Raw genomic sequence first — 25,886 nt, forward strand, 5'->3', positions numbered from 1 at the left:
TCAGATTGATTATGTACTTTGCAGCCAAAGATGGAGAAGCTCTATGCAGTCAGTAAAAACAAGACCTGGAGCTGACTGCGGCTCAGATCATGAGCTTCTTGTTGCAAAATTTCAGCTTAAATTGAAGAACTTAGGGAAAGCCACTAAACCATTCAGGTATGACCTAAATCATATCCCTGATGAATATACAGTGGAGGTGAGTAATAGATTTAAGGGATTAGACCTGATAGACAGAGTTCCTGAGGAACTATGGACAGTGGTCCGTAACATTGTTCAGGAGGCAGCAACTCAATCCATCCCAAAGAAAAATGCAAGAAAGCCAAGTGGCTGTCTGAGGAGGCTTTACAAGTAGCTGAGGAAAGAAGGGAAGCGAAAACAAAGGAGAAAGGGGAAAATATATCTAACTGAATGCAGAGTTCCAGAGAATAGCAAGGAGAGACAAGAAGGCCTTCTTAAATGAACAATGCAAAGAAATCGAGGAAAACAATAGAATGGGAAAGACTAGAGATCTTTTCAAGAAAATTGGAGATCTCAAGGGAACATTTTGTGTAAAGACAGGCATGATAAAGGACAAAGAAGGCAGGGACCTAACAGAAGCAGATGAGATTAAGAAGAGGTGGAAAGAATACACAGAAGAACTATACAGGAAAGATCTGAATGTCTCTGATAGCCATGATAGTGCAGTCACTGAACTTGAGCCGGACATCCTCGAGAGTGAAGTCAAGTGGGCCTTAGGAAGCATTAGTAACAACAAAGCTAGCGGAGATGACAGTATTCCAGCTGAGCTATTTAAAATCCTAAAAGATGATGCTGTTAAAGTGCTGCACTCAATATGCCAACAAATTTGGAACACTCAACAGTGGCCACAAGACTGGAAAAGGTCAGGTTACATTCCAGTTCCAAAGAAGGGCAATGCCAAAGAGTGTTCAAACTACCGTACAATTGTGCTCATTTCACATGCCAGCAAGGTGATGCTCAAAATCCTACAAGCTAGGCTTCAGCAGTATGTGATCCGAGAACTACCAGAAGTAGTTCCAAAGAGGAAGCTGGGTTTCGAAGAGGCAGAGGAACTAGAGATCAAATCGCCAACATTCCCTGGATCATGGAGAAAGCAAGAGAATTCCAGAAAAACATCTATTTCTACTTCATTGATGACACTAAAGCCTTTGATTGTGTGGATCACAACAAACTGTGGCAAATTCTGAAAGAGATGGGAGTACCAGACCACCTTACCCGTCTCCTGAGAAACCTGTACGAGGGTCAAGAAGCAACAGTAAGAACAGGACATGGAACAACCGATTGGTTCAAAATTGGGAAAAGAGTACGACAAGGCTGTATATTGTCACCCTGCTTATTTAACTTACATGCAGAGTACATCATGAGAAACGCTGGGTTGGATGAATCACAGGTCGGAATTAAGATTGCCGGGAGAATTATCAAGAACCTCAGATACGCAGACGATACCACCCTAATGGCAGAAAGCAAAGAGGATCTAAAGTGCCTCTTGTTGAGGGTGAAAGAGGAGAGTGCAAAAGCTGGTTTGAAACTCAACATTAAAAAAACTAAGATCATGGCATCTGGCCCCATCACTTCCTGGCATATAGAAGGGGAAGAAATGGAAGCAGTGACAGATTTTATTTCCTTGGGCTCCAAGATCACCGCAGACGGTGACTGTAGCCATGAAATTAAAAGACGCTTGCTCCTTGGGAGGAAAGCTATGGCAAACCTAGACAGCATAGTAAGAAGCAGAGACATCACCTTGCCGACAAAGGTCCGTATAATCAAAGCTATGGTTTTCCCAAGAGTAATGTATGGCTGTGAGAGCTGGATTATAAGGAAGGCTGAGCGCTGAAGAATTGATGCTTTCGAACTGTGGTGCTGGAGAAGACTCTTACAAGTCCCCTGGACTGCAAGGAGGTCAGATCAGTCAATCCTAAAGGAAATCAACCCTGGCTGTTCATTGGAAGGACAGATACTGAAGCTGAAGCTCAAATATTTTGGCCACCTAATGCGAAGAGAAAACTCCCTGGAAAAGACCCTGATGCTGGGAAAGATTGAAGGCAAAAGGAGAAGGGGACGGCAGGGGATGAGATGGCTAGATAGCATCACCGATGCAATGAATATGAACTTGACCACACTCCGGGAGAGAGCGGAGGACAGGAAGGCCTGGCGTGCTATGGTCCATGGGGTCACGAAGAGTCGGACACAACTTAACGACTCAACAACAACAACAACAACAACAAGAACAACAAACCAAAATCAAATACACATCTATAGGACGGAGAGCACATGGTTTGGCTGTAGTACATGTTAAAAGGATCTTGGGATGTGATCTTTAGGGTGGATCGATAGAACCATAATTTTCGAGTAATAGTTCCACTTTATTCTGCATTTGTCAGACCTCCTATGGAATACTGTATCCAGTTCTGGGTGTTACACTTTTAAGAATTATATGGGCAAATTGGAGTAGATTGTTATGGGTTTTTCATTTGTCTTTTGAAATTTTATAAGCCGCTGTTGGAATTGTATTGAACAGTGGAGTATAATTCCCACAAACAAACAAGCAAGCAAGCAAGCAAACAAACAAGGAAAAAGTAACCTTCAAAGCAATCTGTACCTTGAACAATATTTCAGTTGTCATGGTGAACCCATGGGTGATGATGGGCTCCTCGTCCGGAGGACGCCCCTTCCAGCAATCCAGTTCCACGCAGCGGCAGCCAGCCAAGAGGGTCTGGCGATACATTTCAGGAGATGAAATTCCTGAAAACTGACCAGCTGCAAAGAAGTGCAAGAGGAGGAAAAAGAAGCCTGGCATCATGTAGGCAGTCATATTTTTTGAATGTGGAAGATGAGGGGGGAAACTGACATCTGTGCACACAAGTATTCTATGTAGTGAGCTTATAAGCACTTAGGGATGTAGGAAGCTTCCTTATGCCAGTTCAAACTGTTGGTTTGAGCTGAGTCTGTCTACACTAGTGGGGGCTGGTGGCTCCGATTTTGGTGGGGCTGTGGATCCTTTCTGGGTTTCAGTCAGAACCAGCCAGAACTCTAAAGGAGCTATCCAAAGTGCTGACACCTATCTCCAAAATGGGTTCAGCACCTTGGCTAGCTCCTTTAGAGTTCTGGCTGGTCCTGATTAAAACCCAGAATGGATTCATGGCCCCAGTGAAATCAGAGCCACCAGCCTCCACTGGTCTACTCTGCCAAGCACCAAGGTCTCGGGTGGAGGCCTTTCGTATCACCTGCTCCTTTTCTAAGATGGGGATGCCAGGGAATGAACTGCGGACCTTCTGCATGCCAAGCATGGGCTCTGCCACTGCAGTATGGTCCTCTTCCCCTTCATTTCGCCATGACTTTAGATAGCTGGGGCTTGTTGTTGCTTTCAACAAGACAAGGGATGATCTCTTGTGGGCACCTACATACTTTCATCCCAGTTATTCAAAAGTCACATCATATGGAGTTGCCACACCACCACCGAGTGTTGAAGGCTGCTACCATAGCTCCTAGCAGTTCTTGCACGCTGGAATTTAGCCAGTAGATTTGGTCTGCTAACTATCACTGCCAATTACTCCTCTGCTTGAACACTGTGCCAGTAGGGCCAGAACTAGAAATGCTCAGGGTGGAACCATAAGGATTATCAGAAGGCCTGACGCCAGTCCCATGCTTATGCCTGCAGCACTGTTCAAGGCTTGTACGTGAAGCCCCACGGTGCTTCCTATTGCTGGGCTCTGTGCATTGGGCCAACAGTCAGTCACCCTCTTGCAATACAATAACAGTTAGAAATGGATATGTCTCTGCATGGAGGCATACCTGTCAGGTAGGTGTTGTGGGATGAGTTGATGAAGTAGTGAGAGAGTGGCTGGCTCATATCCTGGTACAGCAACAGTTTTTCCTGTGATACTATACTGTTTTCTGGACCGCACAAGAACCAGACCATTCCCTCTGGAGACAGCTGCCCTGTACAATAAAACAATATTATTACTGGTAGTGGATTACAAGGCCTGAAGGAACTGACCATTGTTGTTCCTACCTCAGTGCTTTATTTCAGGGGTGCTGAACCTCAGGCCCATGGGCCAAATCTGGCACGCTGAAGATCCTAATCCAACCCTCTGGGGTTCTCCACATGGCTCCAACCTCTTACCCTGCCTCACTCCCTTTCACCTGACCACTGATTGTTCAGTGACTACCGGGGTTTTGCGTACCCCCACCCCCCATTCTAAAAGGTTGAAACACCGCTCTTAAGAGTTAGCTCCTCGCAGTAAGACCTTTAAGCTAAAATCTGCCGGCGTTTTTGCCTTACCCCTTTTGCCTTTGACCCCACCCTTTTGCCTACCCACCACCAGAATGCACCCCCAAGAGTTTCTTAGAAACTGAATCCAGGCCTTGGGCTGAAAGGGGTTTGACATCCCTGCTTTACTGGGTCATAGAAGTGTGGTGTGTGTCACTTAGACCCTTGCTACCACAACTGCAGGGTTTGCTGGGACAATTTGCATCCTTTCCCCACCCTCTTCATGAATATTTAGTTTCCCTCTGTCACAACAAGTTCAAGGGTTCAGTGACTATGGTGGGCACCTCCCCGTATCTGTCAGAGCCTATGTGCACCTCTTCCTCTCATCCTTCAGGGTTTGGGGATGCTGAAGAAGTCCGCAACAGATTCAAATGAGTTTGGATTTCCATGAATCCAACCTGTGGATTCTGCAGTGGACCGGCTTTTTCCGAGTTGTACAGATTCTGCGGATGTGTCGACTGGTTTTTTACTTTTTTGAGCGGGGAGGATTTGTGCAGGTGCACATTTGCAAACAGGAACAAAATTCTCATACAAGAATCCAATTCATTTAGTGAGTGGATGATGGAACGAAAGATGCCTGACAATCCACAAAACACAGATGGAATGGATTTAACAAAATCCAAACGTCCCTATTCATGCCACCCTCCATAGGGTACTTCTCGCCATTAGTACCAGGGCGCTCCTACTGTTGTCAAACTGACTAACAACCCCACCTATGCAGCTTCTTGCTTCTGCTTCCATCCCTTCCATGTTAAGGGAAGAGGAGAGAGGGACATTTTAAAATGTATTTATAACATGGATAGCACTTTTCTATTGAAAAGCCTGAAGTGATGAACAAAATTTAAAAGCAAATAAGATAAAGCAAACAGTATAAAAACAGGAGCAACCAGTCCTTAAAAACAGCTGAGTTTACTAAATGTAAAGACTGTGAGCCAATCTACATTGAAATGGGTTTCAAGGCAGTTCCGTTTAAATACGGATTTTCATGAAATTGGGTTAGCTCCTCCTGGGGCAAACAGTAGCCAGTAATGCGGTGTATAAATTTTTTAAAAGTCTCTTTGCATGGGGCAAATGAATAGAACTGAATGTCATCAAATAGGTAGGTGCGGGGAAGTGAGGAAGCTTGCTCTCTGTCCCATCTCCCCTACCCCGCTCAGTGAAGCTTTTAAAATCAGCAAGGCTCTGCATACCTTTGCTCTTCCATACATAACAACGTCAATATTTAAAGGGACAGGCAGCCATTAAGTGCAGGGTCGAAATTGCGAGGCTGACTCCCATGCCCCAGGCAATGAGTTACTTCCTGGTAGACATAAGCCCCCACTCCATGCAACTCTGCCCTTCTGCAAATCAGCGCCACTTCCACCAGCCTGCGCTGAATCCAGATGAGGTCACATGGACTCCAAAACTGTACTGAAGCCATTGTGACTTGGAAAACCCACCACAAATACAGTTTCAACCCCCCCCCCCCCCGATTTAGAGCAAAAAACACCGCATTAGCTGTGAGGAAGGGCGTGCATCATCTGACACAATCGACTTGGGGGCAGAGCAGAACTGGAATAAAATTCTGGTGTTGATGAGCCCTGAGAGAATTTAAAAAACACATTACTGTCTGCATGGAAAGCATGTACTCCACCACTGATCAATGACCTCGCCTCAGACTGAACAGTGTGAAGTGTGTCTTCAATGTCTGTGTTGTCTCCCTAGACTTGGAATGAAGACAAAAACTCATTCTGATGGAAAAGGACTCACCTCTCTGAACATTCATCCCACTGGGCTCATATTTCTCTATGAGACCTTGCAGTTGCTCTGGCTTAGCAGGAGGGAAAAGCATGTCATTGAGGTGGGAATCTCGCTGTTTCTTGTTAATAAATGTTGTCAGGTGATGTTTGGTCATGTATGGCTTGGCTTTTGAATGGCTAAAGGGAGACAATAGAAGAAGGACAAAGAGAGAGTGTCTTCAGGTGCCCCTGGAAAATCCCTCTGTAGCAGCGAGGCAACGTTTCCTGCACATGTTTGTGTTCCTGTGAACTGTCTAGCTTCTTCAAATACTTCCCTTGTCCAACATACTTTATGTTCGGTGACTGCAGTTTTAGCATACAGGAAATGAAGGTTGATATAAGGGTCTGGGTGGGTGCAGTGGAGGCTGGTGGCCCCAATTTCAGTGGGGCTAGGGATCCATTTTGGGTTTCAGTCATAACCAGCCAGAAGTCTCACGGCCCCATTGAAATCGGAGCCATCAGCCTCCACTGGGTGGCTATATAGGTGGGTGTTGCATATATGTCTATGTGAATGGGGTCAGGGCAGTCACGTTGGGGGCCACATGCCAGCAGTTGGTGGGGTCACATCCACTTTGGGACATGCTCCCACCCTGCCCACTGCTGGCATGCAGCCTCTGACGTGCTTTCCCAAAGCCCTCGGGCCAAGAAACGTTGCCCACCCCTAATATCTCTTTTATCAACTTGAACTCCCTAGCCCTGAATATTGGACATCTAACATTAATACAGGGCGCCCTTTGCAAAAAAAAAAAAAAAAAGGCAGAATGGAATGGCAGACACTAAAGCATTCTTGAGATGTGCAGCTCAGGGAGCCGAGCTCATATATCATTAAGGGCAGCTCTGTCCATGAACCATTTGCAGTCTGATCCACACCCAATTCAGCTAAAGTACTTGGATTTCAACTCCTTTTCCTACAATTTCTTTATTAATGACAATGGCATGATATCCTGTCCACATGAAATGGAGAGGCAGGATAGCCTTGTTGCTGTTCACTCCTTTTTTGTAAACATAGTTAGATATGCCCACCAGCAAGAGTGGAAAAGCACAGCTTCCAGATAATAAAACAACAATGAAATGAATCTAAAAGGTCACCTTCCAAAAGAGTGTTAAGTGAGCATGGAGAGTGAGTCAGTGAAGCAAAGTGTTAAATGTAAGAATCAGGAGGTGAGGGTTCAAATCTCTACTTCACTATGAAGTTCACTGGGTGACCTTGGGCCAGTCACTGCCTCTCAGCCTAACCAACTTCACAGGAAGAAGGATGGGAGGGGGAGAGAGAGGATGTCAGGCTACCCTGACTTCCTTGGAGGAAGGGTGGAATAATTATGTTTCATTATGCATTTATATCCTGCCTTTCTGCCAAAAATGGTGCATAAGGCGGCTAACAATAATAAAATATAGATTAAAAACAGAATGTCACTTAGAAGACAAAAATGAATCAAATAAAAAGACAAAATTAAAAACATGACAATAAAAGAAATAAATAGTACCCAACCAGTTAAAAAACCCTTCAGCAACAGACCAGCTTACATTCCTGAATTTAAAAAAAAAAAAACCCAGCTAATGGAAGGGCAGCAGAGAGTGGGCCAACCTAACCACACACAGCAGGGAATTCTGGAGCCTGGGAGCAGCTGTGGAGAAGGGCCTCTTTTGTGTCCCCAATAACCATGCCTCTGATGGCAGTGGGACTGAGAGAAGGACTTCCCCAAAGATCTTAAAACCCAGGCAGGCTCATATGGAAAAATGCAGTCTTTCAAACAGCTTGGTCCCAAGTCAGATAGGTCATTATAGTTCATATAACCAGCATTTTGAATTGTGCCTGGAGACAGACCAGTAAGCAGTGAAGCTGTTGTAACAAGGGAGTCACATGCCCCCTATAGCTGGTCCCAATCAACAGTCTAGCTGCAGCATTCTGGACCAGTGGAAGTTTCTGAACACTTTTCAAAGGCAGCCCCACGTGGAGCACATTACAGTAGTCCAAATGGGATGTAGCTAAGGCACGTGGCACTGGGGCCTGATCAAAGTTCTCCAGGAACGGGCATAGTTGGAGCACTAGCTTCAGCTGTGCAAATACCCTCCTGGCCACTGCCAAATATGGGCATTGGGGTTTGGGGCTGATTCCAGGAGTACATCCAAACCCTTCAAAAGTCTTCAAGGGGAATGTGACCCCTTCCAACACAGGTTGAAAACCTGTTCCATTAATTGCCTTGTGCCTGACCAGGAGAACCTCTGTCTTGTCTGGATTAAACTTCAATTTGTTCACTGTCATCCAGTCCATTTGTGATAATCAGATACTGATTTAGAACTTGAACAGCTTCCTTGGATTTAGACAGAAAGGATAGAGTTGGGTGTCATCAACATACCGGTGGCACCAAACCCCCGAACTCCAAACAATCCCATTGTTTTCCTGTATATGTTAAATAGCAGGGTGGGGGGGCAATCTGGAGCCCTGAGGGACACCATAGGCCAATGTCTTCAGCACCAGGGTTTCCAGCACCAGCTTCTGAGATTGCTTCTCCAAGGACAGGAGCCACCTTAAAACAGTGCCTCCAAGTCCCATCCCAGACAGATGCCTCAGAAGGATACCATGGCTGAAAGCACTGAAAGCTTAAGGTTCAAACTAGATGCTGCAGTGAGAGGAGGAGGCACCTGGCGTGTGGCTGCCATTTTAAACAGCAAGCTCACAGTTCTCGTAACATCTAGCTTGAGCCTAAATACACATAACTCTGTGCTGGATTGTAGCCAAAGTTAACAAAATGGGGGAATGAATGGGGATACTCTTGCCACCTGTCACCCCTTTAAAAAAATGTGTTTTGCTGGGTGAGCATACTCATACTGGATTTACAGAGAATGCAAGTACACAGCCTCCAAAGAGGCTGGTGTGAAACTAACAGTGACGGCTAGGTATGGATAAAAAGAGAGGCAGGAACTGTGCAAAATTCTTGGTGTATCTCACAGTCTCTCTTTGCCTATAGTGTATCCCTTTTCCCGCTCTGTTGCACAAAGGAGGCTTACTGTGAGGTAAATATCTCATCAATCTCTGGCCGAGGGCATAGGCTCATCAGGAATGTTTTGTACACTGCTTCAGGGAAGTCCTCTGGATTGATGCCATCATTCTGGAAACAAAAGATCAACTCATGATGAGTGTTATCAACACTTTCAGTGAGCTCCATTTCCAAAATGAAATAGGCTAAAGGCTGCTTACTCTGGTAATTGTGCCCTCTGACCTGGAAGTCCTTCCCCTAGACCTAGAGGTTAGACGCACTTGGTGAAGATATGGTGAAGAAAAACACACACTTTGGAATCTGTACTTCAGAGCTGAGCTAAATGCTGGCTGAGGAATGCTGGGAGTTGTAGGACTTTTTTCTGTCTAAACATGCATAGGATTGTGCCTTAAATTGGTTTTACAGCCATTCCCTCTCCCCAGGGAAGCAGGAGCTTTAGTTAGGGATCTGCAACACAGAACTCTCAACAGCATTACCAACTTACAATTCCCAGAATTCTTTGCAAGAACTCATAAGGTTGGAACCAGACTTAGTCATGCCTAGCGTAAGTCCACTGAAATCAATGGGACTTAACGTTAGTCATGACTAACTTAAGTCCCTGATTTGAATGCATCTGCTCTAAGTATGACTAAGTCTGGATCTAACCCATCAGCTGGTATAAAAAAAATATTAATTTGTAATGCAAATATGTTTAATGACTATGATGACCTGGTTATGTACAACCAAGGTTATTATACTCACCTTCCCCTTTGGAAGGTGACAAGCACTTAATGCCGCTTCTACCCTTTTTCTGTCTGCAGGAAACATGTGAAAAATACTGAGGGAGAAAGAAAAAAGGTAAGTTAGAGGCAGAGTTATTGGGGAAGAACTACCTGGCAAGATTTCCAGTGGGAAAGGTAGTCCATAAAATGGCAAGACCAGATTATGTACTCTAGAAAGTGGTGCAGAGAGACAATGTAATGCTTGACAATGCAAGCATTACATATAAAATAGTGGGATGGTATGGAGGTTACCAAATCAAAATCTGATTTTTTAAAAACATTCCAGAATTGTGCCTTTTGGTGCACAGAATATCCATTCTGTTCCATAGAAGACTGACATGTGGAAATAGCAGACATCCATCATCATCATCATCATCAGTGGGACTATGATATTATTTTTTTTAAAAAACTGAATAAAGCAGACATTAGTAGAATCCATCATTCATGTGGTGTAAAGCCAGTGTGTTGTAGTGGTTAAAGTGCTGGACTGGGGCTGGAGAAAGCTGGGGTCTAGTCCCACTTGGTCATGAAGCTCATTGGGTCCCTTTGGGTCGGTCACTGACTCTCAGCCTAACCTACCTCATAGGGTTATTGTGAGGATATGGCTGAGTGGGGACTAGAACCTGGGCCCCCAAGTCACAGCCCAGTGCTCTAACCACTGCCCCACACTTGCTCTCTAAGAAGGACTGACATTGGATACAACCCATTCTCCTTTATGTCTATTCAGTCAAAGGAACGGAAGAGGGCTATTTTTGTCAGTAGAACTGTACAATAGATTTTCTTTCCCCTGCCAAAGCACCAGGAAGTGAAGGGCAAGACTTGGGGATATTTCTTTTCCCTTTAGCAGCATGGGCAGAACCAGGGAGAGAGGGAGAGAGACTCACTTAGATTGAGACCTTTTCTACATGAGGCGGTTAATTGGCTGTTAATCTGCTGTATCTGCTTTTAGTTTTCTTGCACAATTGAGATCCGAGTGCTACACCAGGTGTGTTTCCTTATCTGCTTTTCCACTACATAACCTCTAGGTGGCACTGTGGTATAGTGGAATAGTGCAAACATACAAGAGGAAATTGCTCTTTCTTTCACCAATAAGAAATAATACCCCATTTTCCTTAATCTAAAAAAAACTCACCGGAAGTGGTGGTTAGATACAGAAGCAAAACTGGAGGATCACAACATCTATCTAAAGCACCCATAAACAACTGTGAGTAGGGAATGATGAGCCTCACATAGATATGATATTCCTCATGTAGAAAACCCCCAAGAGGCATGTGGTAAACTGGTTAGAGTCTCAGACTAAAATTATAGCAACCCAAAACCCCACTCAGCCCTGAAGCTCACTGGGTGACCTTGGGCCAGTCCCTCTCTCTCAGCCTAACCTTTTTGGAAGGAAAAACTTGGGGAGGAGGAACCATGTATGCCACCTTGAGCTCCTTGGACAAAACCAAGTTCACATAACTCTCCTCACTGAGGCCCACCTAGTGCCAACATGGTCATCTTTTCAGCATCAGCTTAAGATTTCCCAGTACTCCCAGGCTTGATGGCATATGATGGGGCTTTTAATGTTAGCTGTTTCCTGGTATTGTATCATTCATTGTTTTTAGCTGTTTTACATTGTTTTAATTGTTGTGTTTATTCAAGATTTTATATTATTATTACTATTATTATTATTATTATTATTATTATCTTCATTACTATGTTGCCCAATAGCCAAAGCTCTGGGTGGTTCACAACAATCCACAGATAAAATACAGCCTACAAATTTAAAATATACAAAATTTAAAACAATTTAAACAGCTAAAACAATTTCATTAAAATACTAAACATGTTCAGACAGCTGGCATAAATGCTCCGTCGTATGCCATTAAATGTCTGAAAGTAGAGGACAGTCTTAACTTGGTGCCAAAAAGATGACAGCGTTGGCACCAGGCAGGCCTGAGTGGGGAGATCATTCCTTAATCAGGGGGTCACAACTGAAAAGGCCCTCTCCCTTGCTGCCACCTTCTGAACCTCCCTTGGAGGTGGCACTTGGAGGAAGGCCGAGGTTTTATGTTTTTATTATGTTGTATTTTGGGTTTTAATTTTTGTGAACCACTCAGACAGCTTTGGATATTGGGTGGTATAGAAATGAAATAAAATGAATAAATGAAGCATATAGTGTGAATGTTGTAGAGCATAGCTGAACTTGCCATTGCATTTGAAAACTGACAAATTTTACCTCAGCATTTTATACATCAGATTAGAACTCTCTCTCTATTCCCTCTCAAAATAAACAACAGGAATAAGGATTGGCTGTGCAGCTCTTTGCCCAAGAGGACCCCTTGGCACTGCAATACTCAGGTTTGTCACATAGTGCATTATTGGTCTAAACATGTATGAATGTCATACTCACTTCCTGACAGGAATTTTCCCCTCAGAATTTAGCTGCATCTTCAGCTTCACCAATCTGTGGAAAAGATCAGAAGAGGCAATCCTTCATTGGCCTTGCTACCCACAAAGGGAAGAAGAAAAAGGGAATGAGGGAAGCATGGAATGAGGGAAGCATGGTAGGAAAATGTGTGATAACCATTAAAATATGTGCATGTTTGTTCTTGGCCCAGTGACTGATATTTTTGAAAAGCCTGAGGTCAATTATTATTGTTAGATTTGATGCTGAAATTAAATTTCATATTGACTGGGAAAAGAAATCATTACATTTCACAGTGTCATAGCATTTTCAATTACTGGAAATTATTATTTCCATTAACTGCTTTCTGAAATTCAGGCATCTTGCTGGTGTATTAACACCCTTGGCTAAATGTAAAGGCATCAGGACAGGTGAGGATTCTTCACTGTGGTAATTAATATAGGCAAGCGGGCAAAAGACTTCCCAGAAGCACTATAATGCCAAAGAAAACCTTTTGATATCATACTTTTGGTTGCTGGATATAATTGTTTATGTCTATAGTCTACTCATCTCAGCACAATTTTGCTTTCAGCCACTGTCACCAGGTGATCCAATGCAAGAAATTGCCCAATAGTACTGGGTAGTTGCAATGACACACACTTCCTGTTGACCTATTGCAATCACTGTAGTTCATGATTTGATTTCCATAAACTGCTTTATGAAATTCAGGCATCTTGCCTTTGATTTCTAAGAATTTGGCCTTCACTGTTGTCTTATAAAATGGAGACAGAGAAAACAAGGGGGACCTGCAGCAAAATAATGCAGTGTATCATCACCCCTAACAAGACTGTTCCTGTTCAGGGTTCCAGCCAGCAATGTCTTCCTCCAGAATATTATAAACTGCAAGGTGCTGAAGCTGGACATTTCATCCCCCTCCCCCCGTTTTCCTTTTCTGACTGACACTCGATATTCCCTACTCACTGAGCATACCCTGTCCTCATTGGTCTGTTGAGGGGTGTTGTGTTGCCCTCTTAAAAAAAAAAAAAAGTTTGTTGCACTTCTGCAAACCTCGGGGTATCCCTAGCCATGCTGATACATTCTTCTAGTTTCTCAGTGGCTCTGTTTTGGCTCTATTTCTGTTGTCATTTGCCACTTGAGTTTGCTACTAGAAGGAGTGATAGGAAAAGTTTGGAAGTACACACTTAACTGATGACTACTTACATTTTTTCCAGGAAGCTGTAGCGGCAAGCATTGTATGTAAAGGGGTTCCTAACAATGCCCATGATATCATCTGCCCAATTCTGAAAAAAACAAGCCAAGTGTACAAAGGGAAAGTGGAAAACCGTACTGTGCAACACCCACACTTTCAACACTATTGAACAACTATGCCATGGCCTAGTTCCACATAGGATTTATGCTCATGCTGCCTCCCTGTTATCCTTGTTAAAGTCATGATCCCAATTATAGCACCATTGAAATCACTGACATTAAATGCCAGTAAAAGTGTTTAGAATTACATTTTTAATATCACCTTCCTCTTTTCACCCACCTGCCCAAAATGAAAGAAAGGACACTTCAGTACATCTCACAGCTACCTGTCTATAATAAATTCAGGATAAGTAGATCTAGAATTCAAGTTCATTTATTACATTTGTATGCCACCTTTCCTTTAAGGAACTCAAGCAGTGGATGTTGGTGACTCTGATTTTGGTAGGCCTGGGGATCAGCCAGAACTCTCAGGGAGCTTACAAGGTGCTGAACCTATTTTGGAGATAGGGTTCAGGATCTTGGATAGCTCCTTTAATGGTCTGACTGATTCTGACAAACCCAGAATGGATTCACAGCTCCACTGAAAATGGAGCCACCAGCCTCTACTGAACTCAAGGTGATGTACGTGGTTTTCCCTGGCCCCATTTTATCCTCACAACACCTCTATGAGGTACGTTAGGCTGAGAGACAATGAATGGCTCAAGGCCATGCAGTGAGCTTCCTGGCTGAGTGGGCACTTGTACTACTAGTCTGACTACTGCACCATGCTGGTTAATTTGAGACAACGGTTTGTGTCTGTTCAGACTATCACCCTCCATAACAGGTCTCATCAATCTTTCTTTTTAAATCAATTTTTATTGTGAATTTTAACAAACCAAACAAACAAACAGAAAACATAACAAAACATACACACACCCCCATCAATCTTATTGTTGTGAAATTTTTATCCTCACAGCCAGACTGTGAGATAAAGTAGAGTGGAAGACATGTCGAGAACCACCCAGTAAGCCTCATGGTTCAGCAAGGATTAAAACCTAAGTGTCTCATATCCAAATCCAACACTTTAGGAATGATGCCATATTGGTTCTCTCACAACAGTGACTCTGCCTGGCTGCTAGGAAAGTTGAGAACAGTGCAAATGAAACCACTTCTGCTGTGAATAATGTGTGACCACGCTTTGAAAAATAAAGCAGCAATTCTATACAATTCCCGTCTTCCCTTCCTTCTGAGTTGCTTCCACTTCATAGTACTCCACCTGACCCTTTCCAGGGGCCCCTGATAGCTTTCCAATACCTTTCCAACATTTTCTTTATAGGAGACAAAATTGTGAAAGGTGAGGTCCACCATATCAGGACCAGAAACGACTGTCAATGTCTTGAATAAGAAGGTATTGTCTGGGAAATCCAAATTGAAAACTTCCCGGAGCTTCTGGCTCTGCAAAGGAAAAAGAAACATGAGAATCTTAAGTTGGAATGAAAAGGGGTGGGCAAGTTACCTCCCTAAAGCAACAAAACCCAAGCCAACTTTCCGGCTTAAATTCAAAGTGGGATTCCAGTTTTTCAAAAGCAGAAAACATTGCCATATTTATTTTTTAAAAACACATTTCCTTTACTCATTGAATATTATTTTTTTTATATATAAAAGTTTTATATAAAAGTTTAGCAAGTTGTTTCCCTCCCCCCTCCTCAACATAGACTACTGTACTTCTTACAGAAATGCTAAGGATGGGATTAGCTGCTACAAAAACACAGGGCTGGATTAGGGGGCTCTCTGGAGTGGATTCAGGGGGTGCAGAGGGAGGGATGGAAACAGAAGTCCTGTTGAATGACTGGAAGTACGCTTGTGAGACATTAGATGTCTCCCAATTTGTTACGCTACTCCCAGTGTTTTGATATTATAACCTAACACCTTCTCAAAGTTCAGTGTAGCCATGAAAAAACTGAGTCACACAGTAAAATAAAAGATGGAGACATGGTAATATCAAAGCGTTGTTCTCATTGTAGATTAAAAAAAATCAGAGAGCTAGGCATCTACATGGTGAGAAAGACTAGCTTTAATCCGGCTCATTTGCTATCTGTGGTTGTAGGTTGATGATGATGGATGTACAACAAGTCCAGCATCTCCTGAAAAGAAAAATCCAGTGTCCCTCCCCCCTGCCTGTCCCTGCTGTGGTGCAGTTAGGTAATTTTAATTTCTGGACTGAGTGATTTTACAAGGCACCCTCTTTAGATGGTAATATGCAGTGGTTCCGATGTCAGTGGGGCAGTGAATCCGCTCCAGGTTTCAGTCAGAACCAGTCAGAACTCTAAAGAAGCTTCACACCTTGGATAGCTCCTTTAGAGTTCTGAGTAGTTTAGACTGAAACCCAGAGCAGATTCACTGCCCCTCTGACATCGGAGCCATCAGCCTCCACTGGGTAATATGTATTACTACACTTACTTCAGAATGTGCTAAGCCAGCCCTGCTGGCTTTGGAGTTCCCCCTGCTCATTCTGCTGAGTGGAGCCCTGGACATCTGCTCTAAAATCTTATCATGCCCTGATGGCACCACAGCCACCCCCACCCCAGATATGGAAGAAACGGAGGGAAGGAAGGACGGACACTCTCATGTATGGAAGCCAACTAGACTGCAGCAGTTGCAGAACATATTTAGAAATCATTGCCAAACTGAGATGAATTTTTCCTATGGCATGCCATTCACTATTCAGTGGATAAAACCAAAAGCTCCTCAGCCCAGGCTTCTTGGCAAAGATCTAGACTTCCAAAACTACAGCACAATTTGCTTTGCCCCTTATGACATCCTAGCAATCCAAAGCACAACAACTTCTGGAAATGCCTAAATTACTAGGATGTGTCTTAGAATAAGGTTAAAGGTAAATACTAAGGGCCAAACTAGATGTGATGTGGAAGATCTGTGATTAGGATCCCCCCCTTCCCTGAAACTGTTATTAGTTCTGTGGGAGAAAAAGGAGGGGTACGAAGGCTAATCACAGCTTCGAAGGGGGAGATTTAGATTGGGTGAATCCGCTCCAGGGAGGGAGGAAAGGATTAAAGCACCACTTCCCCAGTGTTCAAAGCTGCTGAAAAATAGTAAAGAAAAGGAAAAGGAAAAGGAGGGGAGAGGTACTAATCACAGAGCACCCATATCATGTCTCCTTTGACCCTAATAATCTACAAAATCTTGTCTTACTTTTCCAAGTCTCTTATGGCCCAGGCCTGTGAGCTGTTGTTCTTGTCTCCTCAGCCTGTACATAATCCATTTGTGCCATGCACAGAGTTTATTGTAGAAGATGGAGGAGGAATCAATTATAGCAGCTCTATGTGCTTCCCTTGCTAAAGCCTCAGAGCCATGTTGGACCCTGTGTGAATGAGCAATCTTGGGGTGCTTCCATATGAACAGCTCCTAGTGCTACCAGTCAAACGGCATTATATGCCACTATTCCATCTTTCCCTCCTTAATGGATTTTGGGTGGTAAAAATAAAGATGGAAAAAGGTGGAAAACATGGGAAGGTTACAAATGAGAGATGATGATGGTTGGACCCTTAGTAAAATCCATGTTTTGAGGCAGGATAGTTGCACAAAAAAAGCATCATTTGGAAGTACCCTTGAAGTCATCACATAAGATGCTATATATTACGCCACAAACTCACCTTTGGCATTTTGGCAAATTTCCCTATTCTAATGTCTCGAATGCTTGTTATCTCCAAAAATTCAATTTCCTGAAAAATAACAAAAATTAGCATTCAAGACTTGAGTAATTTGAAAAGGAAGCAGAGCACGTACATTAATAAAGATGTTACTTTCAGCAGCCTAATCATGTCTGGGAGCTTCTAATGCAGAAAGAGCATGCTCAAAGAGAATACATTAGCATAAATGTTACCAACTTTTCTATGTGGCTAAGCCCAATAGATTCTATTAGGAAAAGGTCCAGAGCAATTCTCTATAGAACCAGTGCAGAGCAGGAATTTGTATGTCCAAAAGATAGCTAGCCAACAATCAGGTTGATGTTTGGAGGTTGTGTTATATAAAAACTATGTATGCAATGTATATCCTGTGAAGATTTGAGTTCTTGTTAGCTTAAGTACCACAGCTGCTCCCACATGAATATTATGCAAAAAATATTGGGGAATATACAGAGAGTTCCCCAATATTTCTGCATAAATTCAAATGTCAACCTGATTTTTCACCAGCTGTTTCTTGTACATATCACAAATTGTCCTAGCAAATGCCTCCCAGAAAACCAAACTTAATTGCTTATAACACTGCATAGGGAAACTTGATGAAAGTTTTAAAAAGAAAAGAAAAAAAATCCAAATAAATGTAGTGCTGGGAGACTGAATTTCAAAGCTGGTGAGGGAAATCACAGTACAGACCTGTGAATTTCCCTATTTTAAAGCTGACCTCTCTCACACTCCCCACACTCCCATATAACAAGATGGAGCCATTTAAGAAGATGACACCGTCCCAGGATATGTACAACAAATGAGGATATCTACCCTAGATTTCCCCCCTCTTCTTTCACATGTGTTCTGTATGGTGCAAGTCAGGGCAACTCAGAGGGTTTCTGGGGCCTGGTGAAGGTGTGATGTTGGGGGCCGTGCCGCTGCCCCCTACAAGGACTCATGCATGCATGCACACACGGACAAAGCTGAGGGACCATAAGCAAGAATTCTTAGTCAGGGATAGGTCCCATTATGTCACAATTACATGTTGAGATTTAGACCCAGCCCAAGACATCTTGCTGCCTGAAGTCTGGGATAAAATGACCCCCCCCCCCACAAAACACCCCATTGCACATGCCAAAGTTGACCTCAGTGATAGTTGAATCTTACATCAACACTACAGATGGGTCACCATTCTCCACCATACCTGAGGACAGCAAGGTACCTTAGGAGGTGAAGGGCAGACTGAGTAGCATCCACAGCTCTGTCCTCCAACACCTCATTGCTGCTCCCCCAGCATCTGCCACCTGAGGTGGCTGCCTCACTTTGCCTAATGCCAGGTCAGGCCCTGTTGGGATTCAGTGTCACCTTACACTCAAATAGTGATTGATTGATTGATTACATTTATATCCCACCTTTTCTCCTCCATAAGGTACCCAAGGCGGTGTACATAATCCTCCTCCTCTCCATTTTATCCTCACAACAACAACCCTGTGAGGTAGGTTGGGCTAAGAGTCTGTGATTGGCCCAAAATCACCCAGTGAACTTCCATAGCCGAGTGGGGACTAGAACCTGGATCTCCCGACTCCCAGTCCAACACTCTAGCCTCTACACCACACTGGCTCTGGAAATATACCATTTCCTCTTTTTAATGAAAACTTGAAACAACATACCAAGAATTCTGGTGAGCATTGTCGCAGCACCAGGGTACACACAGGAGCTGAGGTAGAGGCAAAATGACCCAGATGCCACCCCCACCCCCCAGCAGCCCCAGTGCAAGTGGTTAACTAAATCAGTTTTGACTTTGCTACAGAGGTCTATGCTAGGGACTGTATCACTTTGAAATGTGATCTCCCAGCTCTACCTTGATTTGGGTCCTTTTAAAACCTTCATAGAGTTCCCCGATGCAGGGTCATGAGCAATTAAGTTTGTTGAGAGACGAATTTGCTAGGGCAATAGCCTAGGGAAAATTGTCTTCAGAAACCATTGGCGATACAATCAAATGACATTATTGGTTCACACTGCTTTGGAAAGACTCCTGCTCAAGCTTGCTGTACAGTTATCATTTTCAGTTTTCGACTGTCACAGCCCGGTCCACTTCTCTTTCCACTGCGGCCATGGGGGAGCAGGCAACCAGCAGAAGGACATAACCTCCCCCCTCTTTGGCTCCTGCATAGCAACAGCAGTCAAAGAGTGTGCAGCCCATTTGATACCACCGCCAATGTGCATCAGTGCAATTATTAAAATATGGACCCTGTTTTCTTGGTTTTAACTTTCATGAAAGATCTCAGCAGCAGCGGCCTCAAGTGGGAGAAGCCTAAAACCTCCTCATTTGTATTTTCAAATGTTGACAGTGACAAGTATATTTTATGGCATCACAGTTCTTCAGCTTGTTGATTCTAGCTATTTCAGGGGCGAACTACACATTAAGTGCAAACCCATGTGCAGGCTAGGCCATTTTAGACCCTGGAAATGGTCTTATGGGGCACCACCTTTAGACGCGCATGTGTATTACTTCAGTTGTGAAGCATACAACTAACATTTCCCCGCTCCAGTTGCTGTTCTATGCTTTAAAACTGTTTCTACATTCCTCTGAAGGATATATGGATTTTGTTAACTCTGCTCTGTCTGTGTTTCACAGATTGTCAGGCATCTTTCATTCTGTTGTCCACTCATTGATGGAATCAGAATTTTTTTAAGGGATGTACAAGAATTTCATTCCACTTGCACCAATGCGCTAACGTGCTAATCCACTTTAGTGCAAGTGTGAATTTGCGCAACCCCCTCCCAAAGTTAAAAAATGGTCCACAAGTCCATAGAACTCGCACGATTCAGAAAAAGCTGGTTTGCTGTGAAATCCACAGGATGGATTCATTGAAATCCTAACTCATTTGAATCCATTGCAGATTTCTCCAACATCTCTAGTCACAAGAACAACAACATTGTTTGCCAACTGTGATGTATGTATGTATGTATGTATGTATGTATATATATATATATATATATATATATATGGAGACAGAGAGAGAGAGAGAGAGAGAGAGAGAGAGCATGTGCAGTTTTGTATTTTAAACTCACTTAGGGCACAATTCTATGCATGTTTAGATGGGGCATGCTGGGAGTTGGGCTGGGGCATGCTGGGAGTTGTAGGACTTTTTTCTGTTTAAACACGCATAGATTTGTGCCCTTACATGATAGCACCATAGTGACTACAGGAATAAAATGGAGTTTGCTTCTGCTGCCTTAATGCCCGCATCACCTGCCGCTGTCTGGGTGGTGGTGGTGGGGGGGGGCTGTGGTGCCCCAGACTTTGGTCCCAAGTTCCAGTCCTAGCTTCCCCACAGTATGTGTAAGGAATTCCCAAGTCTTCTTTACAAAATAAAAATAAAAAGCCACATTAGTTGGGAGCCGAGAAGCTGTGTGTGTATGTGTGTGTGTGTGTGTGTGTGTGTGTAACACTTTTCTACTGGCCACATTTCTCATTTCATGACCTGCCTTTGCAAACCTGTGCCTCGACACCAGCAAAAGGGTGGAAGGAAAGCAGCAGGAGGTGTGGAATTCTAATTTAGAGAGGGAAGATGGATGAGAGGGCATGAGTTAATCACCACCTCCCACTTTCACTTTTCCACTCAAAATCCCCCCCGATACCCCCCCCCATTTTTCAATAAAGAAGCAGGCCACTGGGACGATTCTGACATGGGTCTGGCATCTGAGGATGACTTTTGAAAGATCCCATGGAATCCCATGCCATACACATATATAAATGTGTTTGTGTGTATACAGTTTCCATGAAACCATTTCTGGCAACAATATCCTGAATAACAGGACAGAAATAGAATCCTGCTCAGGGGCAATCACCAGAAGAACAACATGAATAACTCATTCTGATGTACCTTTTGTACATTGCCATGCATTTGTGGCAACACTTCAAGAAGTCATCCCATGAATGCAACATTTGTGTTAGCAGTGGGATTTTTGTAAGCTTGACCAGCAGCATTTCGGTTCACCTTTGCTCAGTCACAAGCACTCTTTGTGAGTGGGAAACCAGCCAGCCAGTGGCTTCTCCCAGGATGGAACTAAACGAACCATCACTCTATGCTCAGATTTGTTTATTTTGTTTAATATTCTAATCAAGATGATTGTATTTCCCAGGCAAATGAGACACCTGATTTCTCACTACTCTCAGGAAAATCCCTCACTTCCTTTGAGAGTATTAATGATACATTTACTAGTAGCTACTACAGCCAACAGAGTGCAAAAGAGGCCCCCGTTCAAAGGAAATAAGAACCTGGGAAGAGTCATTCTGGATTAGACAAGGGTTTATCTAGTCCAGCATTCTGTTCACACAGTGGCCAATCAGCTGCCAGTAAGATACTTCACTTCCTAGAAAACCCATCCCTAACTCTAAAGGTCCCTCTGCAAGGTGTCTTCACCTGGGCCATCTCACAGACTCTCAAGAAGAGATGCCTGCATTGTGCTTCTGCTTTTCATGCTTCCATTTAACATGAGAAGGAAAAACTGGCATTTTCCACCTGGGCCAAGATGTGTGACGTCCACACATGTTCTACTTTACAGAGGACGGTCTTCTGTATGAAGGACTGTTGGGTCCAAAATCCAATTTGTATAAAAGGATAATACAGTTTTAAAGTAAAAAATAATTTAGCATCTGTAATCATGTACATGCCCAGGTGGCAGCCCCCTAAATATAAGATATTCTTAAAAACAAGAAAGGATACTGCGGTGAGGAGAGTCAGCTCTGGTGGGCCCCAGTGTGCCCATGCTAGTCTAGGTGCTGATGCCAGGCCTGTTTGCTGCTGTCCCCATCAACTGCTGCTCTTTAGGTGATCACTGTCTCCCCACCCCCACCCTGGGCTATGGGGTCCTGGATTTTAGCCCTGAAGTCCTGTCTTAGCTGTGCCACTGCCTGCCCATGCATCCCTAGAAAGCCACAGCCCTTGAAAGTAGTGACCATTACCTAAATGGAGTCTCCAGGTTCAGAGGCAGTATACCTCTGAATACCATTGGTTTGGGAGCAACAACCAGGACGATTGGCTTCATGCTCTGCTGGTGGGCTTCCAGGAAGCATATGGTTGGCCACTGTGGGATGTTGCAGGCTGCAGCTAGATGGACCTTTAGTCTGATCCAGCAGAGATCTTCTTCCATTCTTATGAGATTAGGTGAACAATCACAAGTCTCCAGGCCCCTCAACTGGTACTGTGCACCATTACTGCTTTAGGATGGCCATGTGTCTTACTGTACTGAGGACTGTCCTCTGTTTGAAGGGCTATCCCATCCAAGTCTAGTTAAAAAAGATAAAGAATGATAAGGAGGGAGAGCAGGCAAGGGCCTTGAAACTGCCCATCTGCAGTTAGCACATTGACTAAAGATTGAGGCACACAGGCCACATAGTTAATCTTCTCCACTATGGTGAGATGAACTGAATTTGTATTTCAGTTACAGCAATTGTTTCTAATTTTGCACATACACATGTGGATTAGCATATGCAGATGTTATACAAACTGGTGTCCTCTTTTGTCCTCTTTTTGGGTGGTGCATTTCTTCTTTTTTGGCGATGTGTAATTGACCACCCTATACTGCTATAGTCTTCTAATGCTGTCTTATTCTCAAGCTTCAGTTACTTTTTGAGCTAGGACAGCCTTCCCAAACCTGGTGCCCTCCAGATGTTTTGGACTTCAGCTCCAATTAGCCCTAGCCAGCATGGCCAATGGTCAGGAATCCTGAGAGTTGTAGTCCAAAACATCTGGAGGGCACCAGGTTGGGGAAGTCTGGGCTAGGAGGAAGCAACCCTGGACCACAATTTCTGACTTAACTGGAAAGCAGAACTAAACAAGCAAACCCTCCCAATCCAAGCTTGCTAGCTCCTTCTCACTGCATTTCCCTCCTCTTTGCACTGAGGAAGAAAGAAGTTCTTCCTTTTCCTGTGCCTTATTTCTAGTCAACCTCTGAATCACCTCATCTCCACATAACAAACATCATTCTTTTCTCTGATTTGCCACTTCTAGGCACTGTGTTGGAGACCCTGGCTTAGTTTTAAAGCAGTTATTATGAGCAATAGGGTGCACAGCTAAATAACAGGTCTGTACACATCAGAGAGCCTTGGGTGCAAACAGGTCACAAGGGGGGAAATGTTGCCTAGCACTCAGGTGGAGCCAAATAATTTTCCATTTAGCCTGGGGTGTGGGGCTCAGTGTATAAAAAGATGAGCATGTCCACTATGTTTTGTAGTAGTAGTGGTTTCATTCTGTTAGAGAAGCCTGGTCTGCTTTGATCTGCTGTTTTATACTTCTGGCTGCTTAGTCTGTTTATGACTCAGTAACATTTGCCAAGCCTTTTACTTCCTAGATCAGTCTGCTTCATACTGCCACTTCAGCGAATGTGACTTTTGCCTGAGACTCAAACTTTATGTTACATAAAAATGGATGTAATGCAGTCCCCGCATTGCCCCACTCCAAAAAAGATGACACAGATCTGCATATAATATGCTAACTTATACATGTAGATGCACAATTTACTACAATCTAAATAGGAAGACAAAGGATATAATATATCTCACCATAGTGGGGAAGGTTGAAATTCTTCTCCTTCGGCATAGTAGTTACTGGCTATAATATGCAGGTATTTTTTTATTGTGGCCCCACCCCCTTTTGCCTTCAGCCCCACCCACCGCTGGAATGTGGCCCTCTGAGAGCGTCTCCAAAACTGAATTTGGCCCTCAGGCTGAAAGAGGTTCCTCACTCTTGGACTATGGCATGAAGGCAGCTGTTTTGGTGCTTGCCAATACATACAACTGGAATGTCCCTAAGACATCCACTGCCAGTCATAGGAGACAGTATTGGCTTACATGGGCCAGTGGTCTGATTTACGATATGGTGGCTCCAAAGGTCTGTTCAGCTGTCTTCTATGTTTGGGCCTTCAAATATTCAGGCATCTTTGATGTCACATCTCTAGTTCAACACAAGTCAGGACTTACCTTACTCTGAAAGGTCCAGTATAGATAAAATGCCTTTGGATCTACCCGTAGAATGACAGGAGAAGCATTTGTGGAATCCTAGCAAAACCAAAAAGGTAAATAGATTAGAAACATTCATTTATGTGTTTTATACGTCTGTGAGTGAGTGAGTGAGTGAGTGAGTGAAAGACAGCAGAAATTTTACCTCTGTGCATCAGTTAGATTAGATGAATGTTAAGGTTCCATCCCATCCTATTCTACTTATTTCCTACATAAGTAGGGGAAATGTTGCTTATTTAAGAAGTACAAATGTTCCTGCAGTCATTATGTGTTAACTTTATTCCTGTCCACTGTCCTGTTCCATTTCCTTCATTGTCAAAATGTTCTTCACATCTAGATCTGAGCCCTATGCAGAAGTTGCGCTCAATGCATGGAGGTCTAACTGGAACCTGGGCATGCAGGGACACTGGCGGCAGGGCTTACGTGGTCATCCATGTCCCCTACACACTTTTGCCCAACATGTGAGCAGGAGAATGCCTCCATAGGGCTATAGATATAGATCTACTTGTCTTGACATTTTCCTGAATTCCACCTGAACATTTCTTTTAGCAGAAAATAAAGTGAATTCTTTAAATCTCAAAACTGGCTTCATTACAATGCAGCAGCTTTATTAGAGGATGCATGTGTGCACAGCCTCAATTGTGCAAATTCAGTGTTATTAAAATTGGAGGTACAAGTATTGAGCTGGAAGTACAGACATGTGTGGGAGACATGCAAAAATGATTAATTCTGAGTCAATGACGACACATCCTAAATTACAGCCTACCCAACCTGGCACCTTCCAGATGTGTTGGATGAGAACCTCCATCATCCCCAGCAAACAGGCCAGTAATCTTGCTGGTTGGGGATGATGGGATTTGCAATCCAAATCGAAATCAAATTTATTAGGCAACCAATTACAGGTTATAGCCAAAACAAAAAATTACAACCAAACAAATCAAACATTTACAATACATACACCACACACAAGAGGCAAGGTCCTTAAGCCAACAGATTAGTCTCATAGGCTTGCCTGACTTGGGAGGCTTTCACAGCAAATTTGGCTATATTAAACATAACAGGCTTAACTATGCTAGACAACAGATATTTAATTTTATCCGTGTCTATAAGTGCCTATCAACTCTAAGTTTTTCTTCAAATAATTTCCTTTGGAATTTCATATAATTTACAGTATAACATATAATGTATAGTATCCTCAACCAACTGGCATCCAGAAATACTGAAGCACTGTTCTCTGGGGATTTTCTTGTATCTCCCTTCCAAAAAGTTGGTTTCCATTGTTTGAAAATGCAAGGCTATGAATGCAAGGCTATAAATGCGAGGCTTGTGGAGGAAAGTTGAAGCCAGACAAATTTTCTCTTCCCCATGCTGGATTTTTAGAACAGAAAAGCTAATAGAAAATTTAGATGCCCCAATTGCTTCAATATCCAGTCTAGCAAATAATTCCCGTTACCAAACTTTAATGATTTCCCAGCTGGACTGTATAGGATTTGTGATCAATCATATCTGGACGGCACCAGGTTGAGGAAAGCTGCTTTAAAAGAAGAGATTTTGATGTCTTCATCAGCTTTGCAGGGTTTTAGTGGATTTATTTTTTTATTTTTGCTGAGGCTTCAGTAATTCTGTGGTTTTATTGCTTTGTTTTTATTATGTTATTAATACTGTTGAAGCATTTTTACCTATCTCTTCAGCTGAAAAAGCTCCCAGAGTGGC

At 43.4% G+C, this 25,886-nt stretch overlaps 1 protein-coding gene across 2 annotated transcripts in view; it reads right to left on the minus strand.

The window, feature by feature from the left end:
* The window catches only part of PLCB2 (phospholipase C beta 2), a 75,079-nt gene that overhangs the window by 42,859 nt on the left and 6,334 nt on the right, over positions 1 to 25,886 (minus strand). For both annotated transcript variants that reach the window (XM_084845192.1, XM_084845203.1), the window contains exons 2-11: positions 24,135 to 24,212; positions 17,132 to 17,200; positions 14,775 to 14,915; positions 13,434 to 13,513; positions 12,219 to 12,272; positions 9,807 to 9,882; positions 9,076 to 9,176; positions 6,038 to 6,204; positions 3,811 to 3,957; positions 2,618 to 2,775 (exon numbers count right to left, since the gene is read on the minus strand). In XM_084845192.1, the coding sequence (XP_084701318.1) occupies positions 2,618 to 2,775; positions 3,811 to 3,957; positions 6,038 to 6,204; positions 9,076 to 9,176; positions 9,807 to 9,882; positions 12,219 to 12,272; positions 13,434 to 13,513; positions 14,775 to 14,915; positions 17,132 to 17,200; positions 24,135 to 24,212 (1,071 nt within the window). The remainder of the gene's footprint in view (positions 1 to 2,617; positions 2,776 to 3,810; positions 3,958 to 6,037; positions 6,205 to 9,075; positions 9,177 to 9,806; positions 9,883 to 12,218; positions 12,273 to 13,433; positions 13,514 to 14,774; positions 14,916 to 17,131; positions 17,201 to 24,134; positions 24,213 to 25,886) is intronic.

Source organism: Heloderma suspectum, chromosome 1 (assembly GCF_057233095.1).
Source record: "Heloderma suspectum isolate Gila_16-S chromosome 1, 16-S_ref, whole genome shotgun sequence".
NCBI classification, from domain to species: Eukaryota; Metazoa; Chordata; class Lepidosauria; order Squamata; family Helodermatidae; genus Heloderma; species Heloderma suspectum.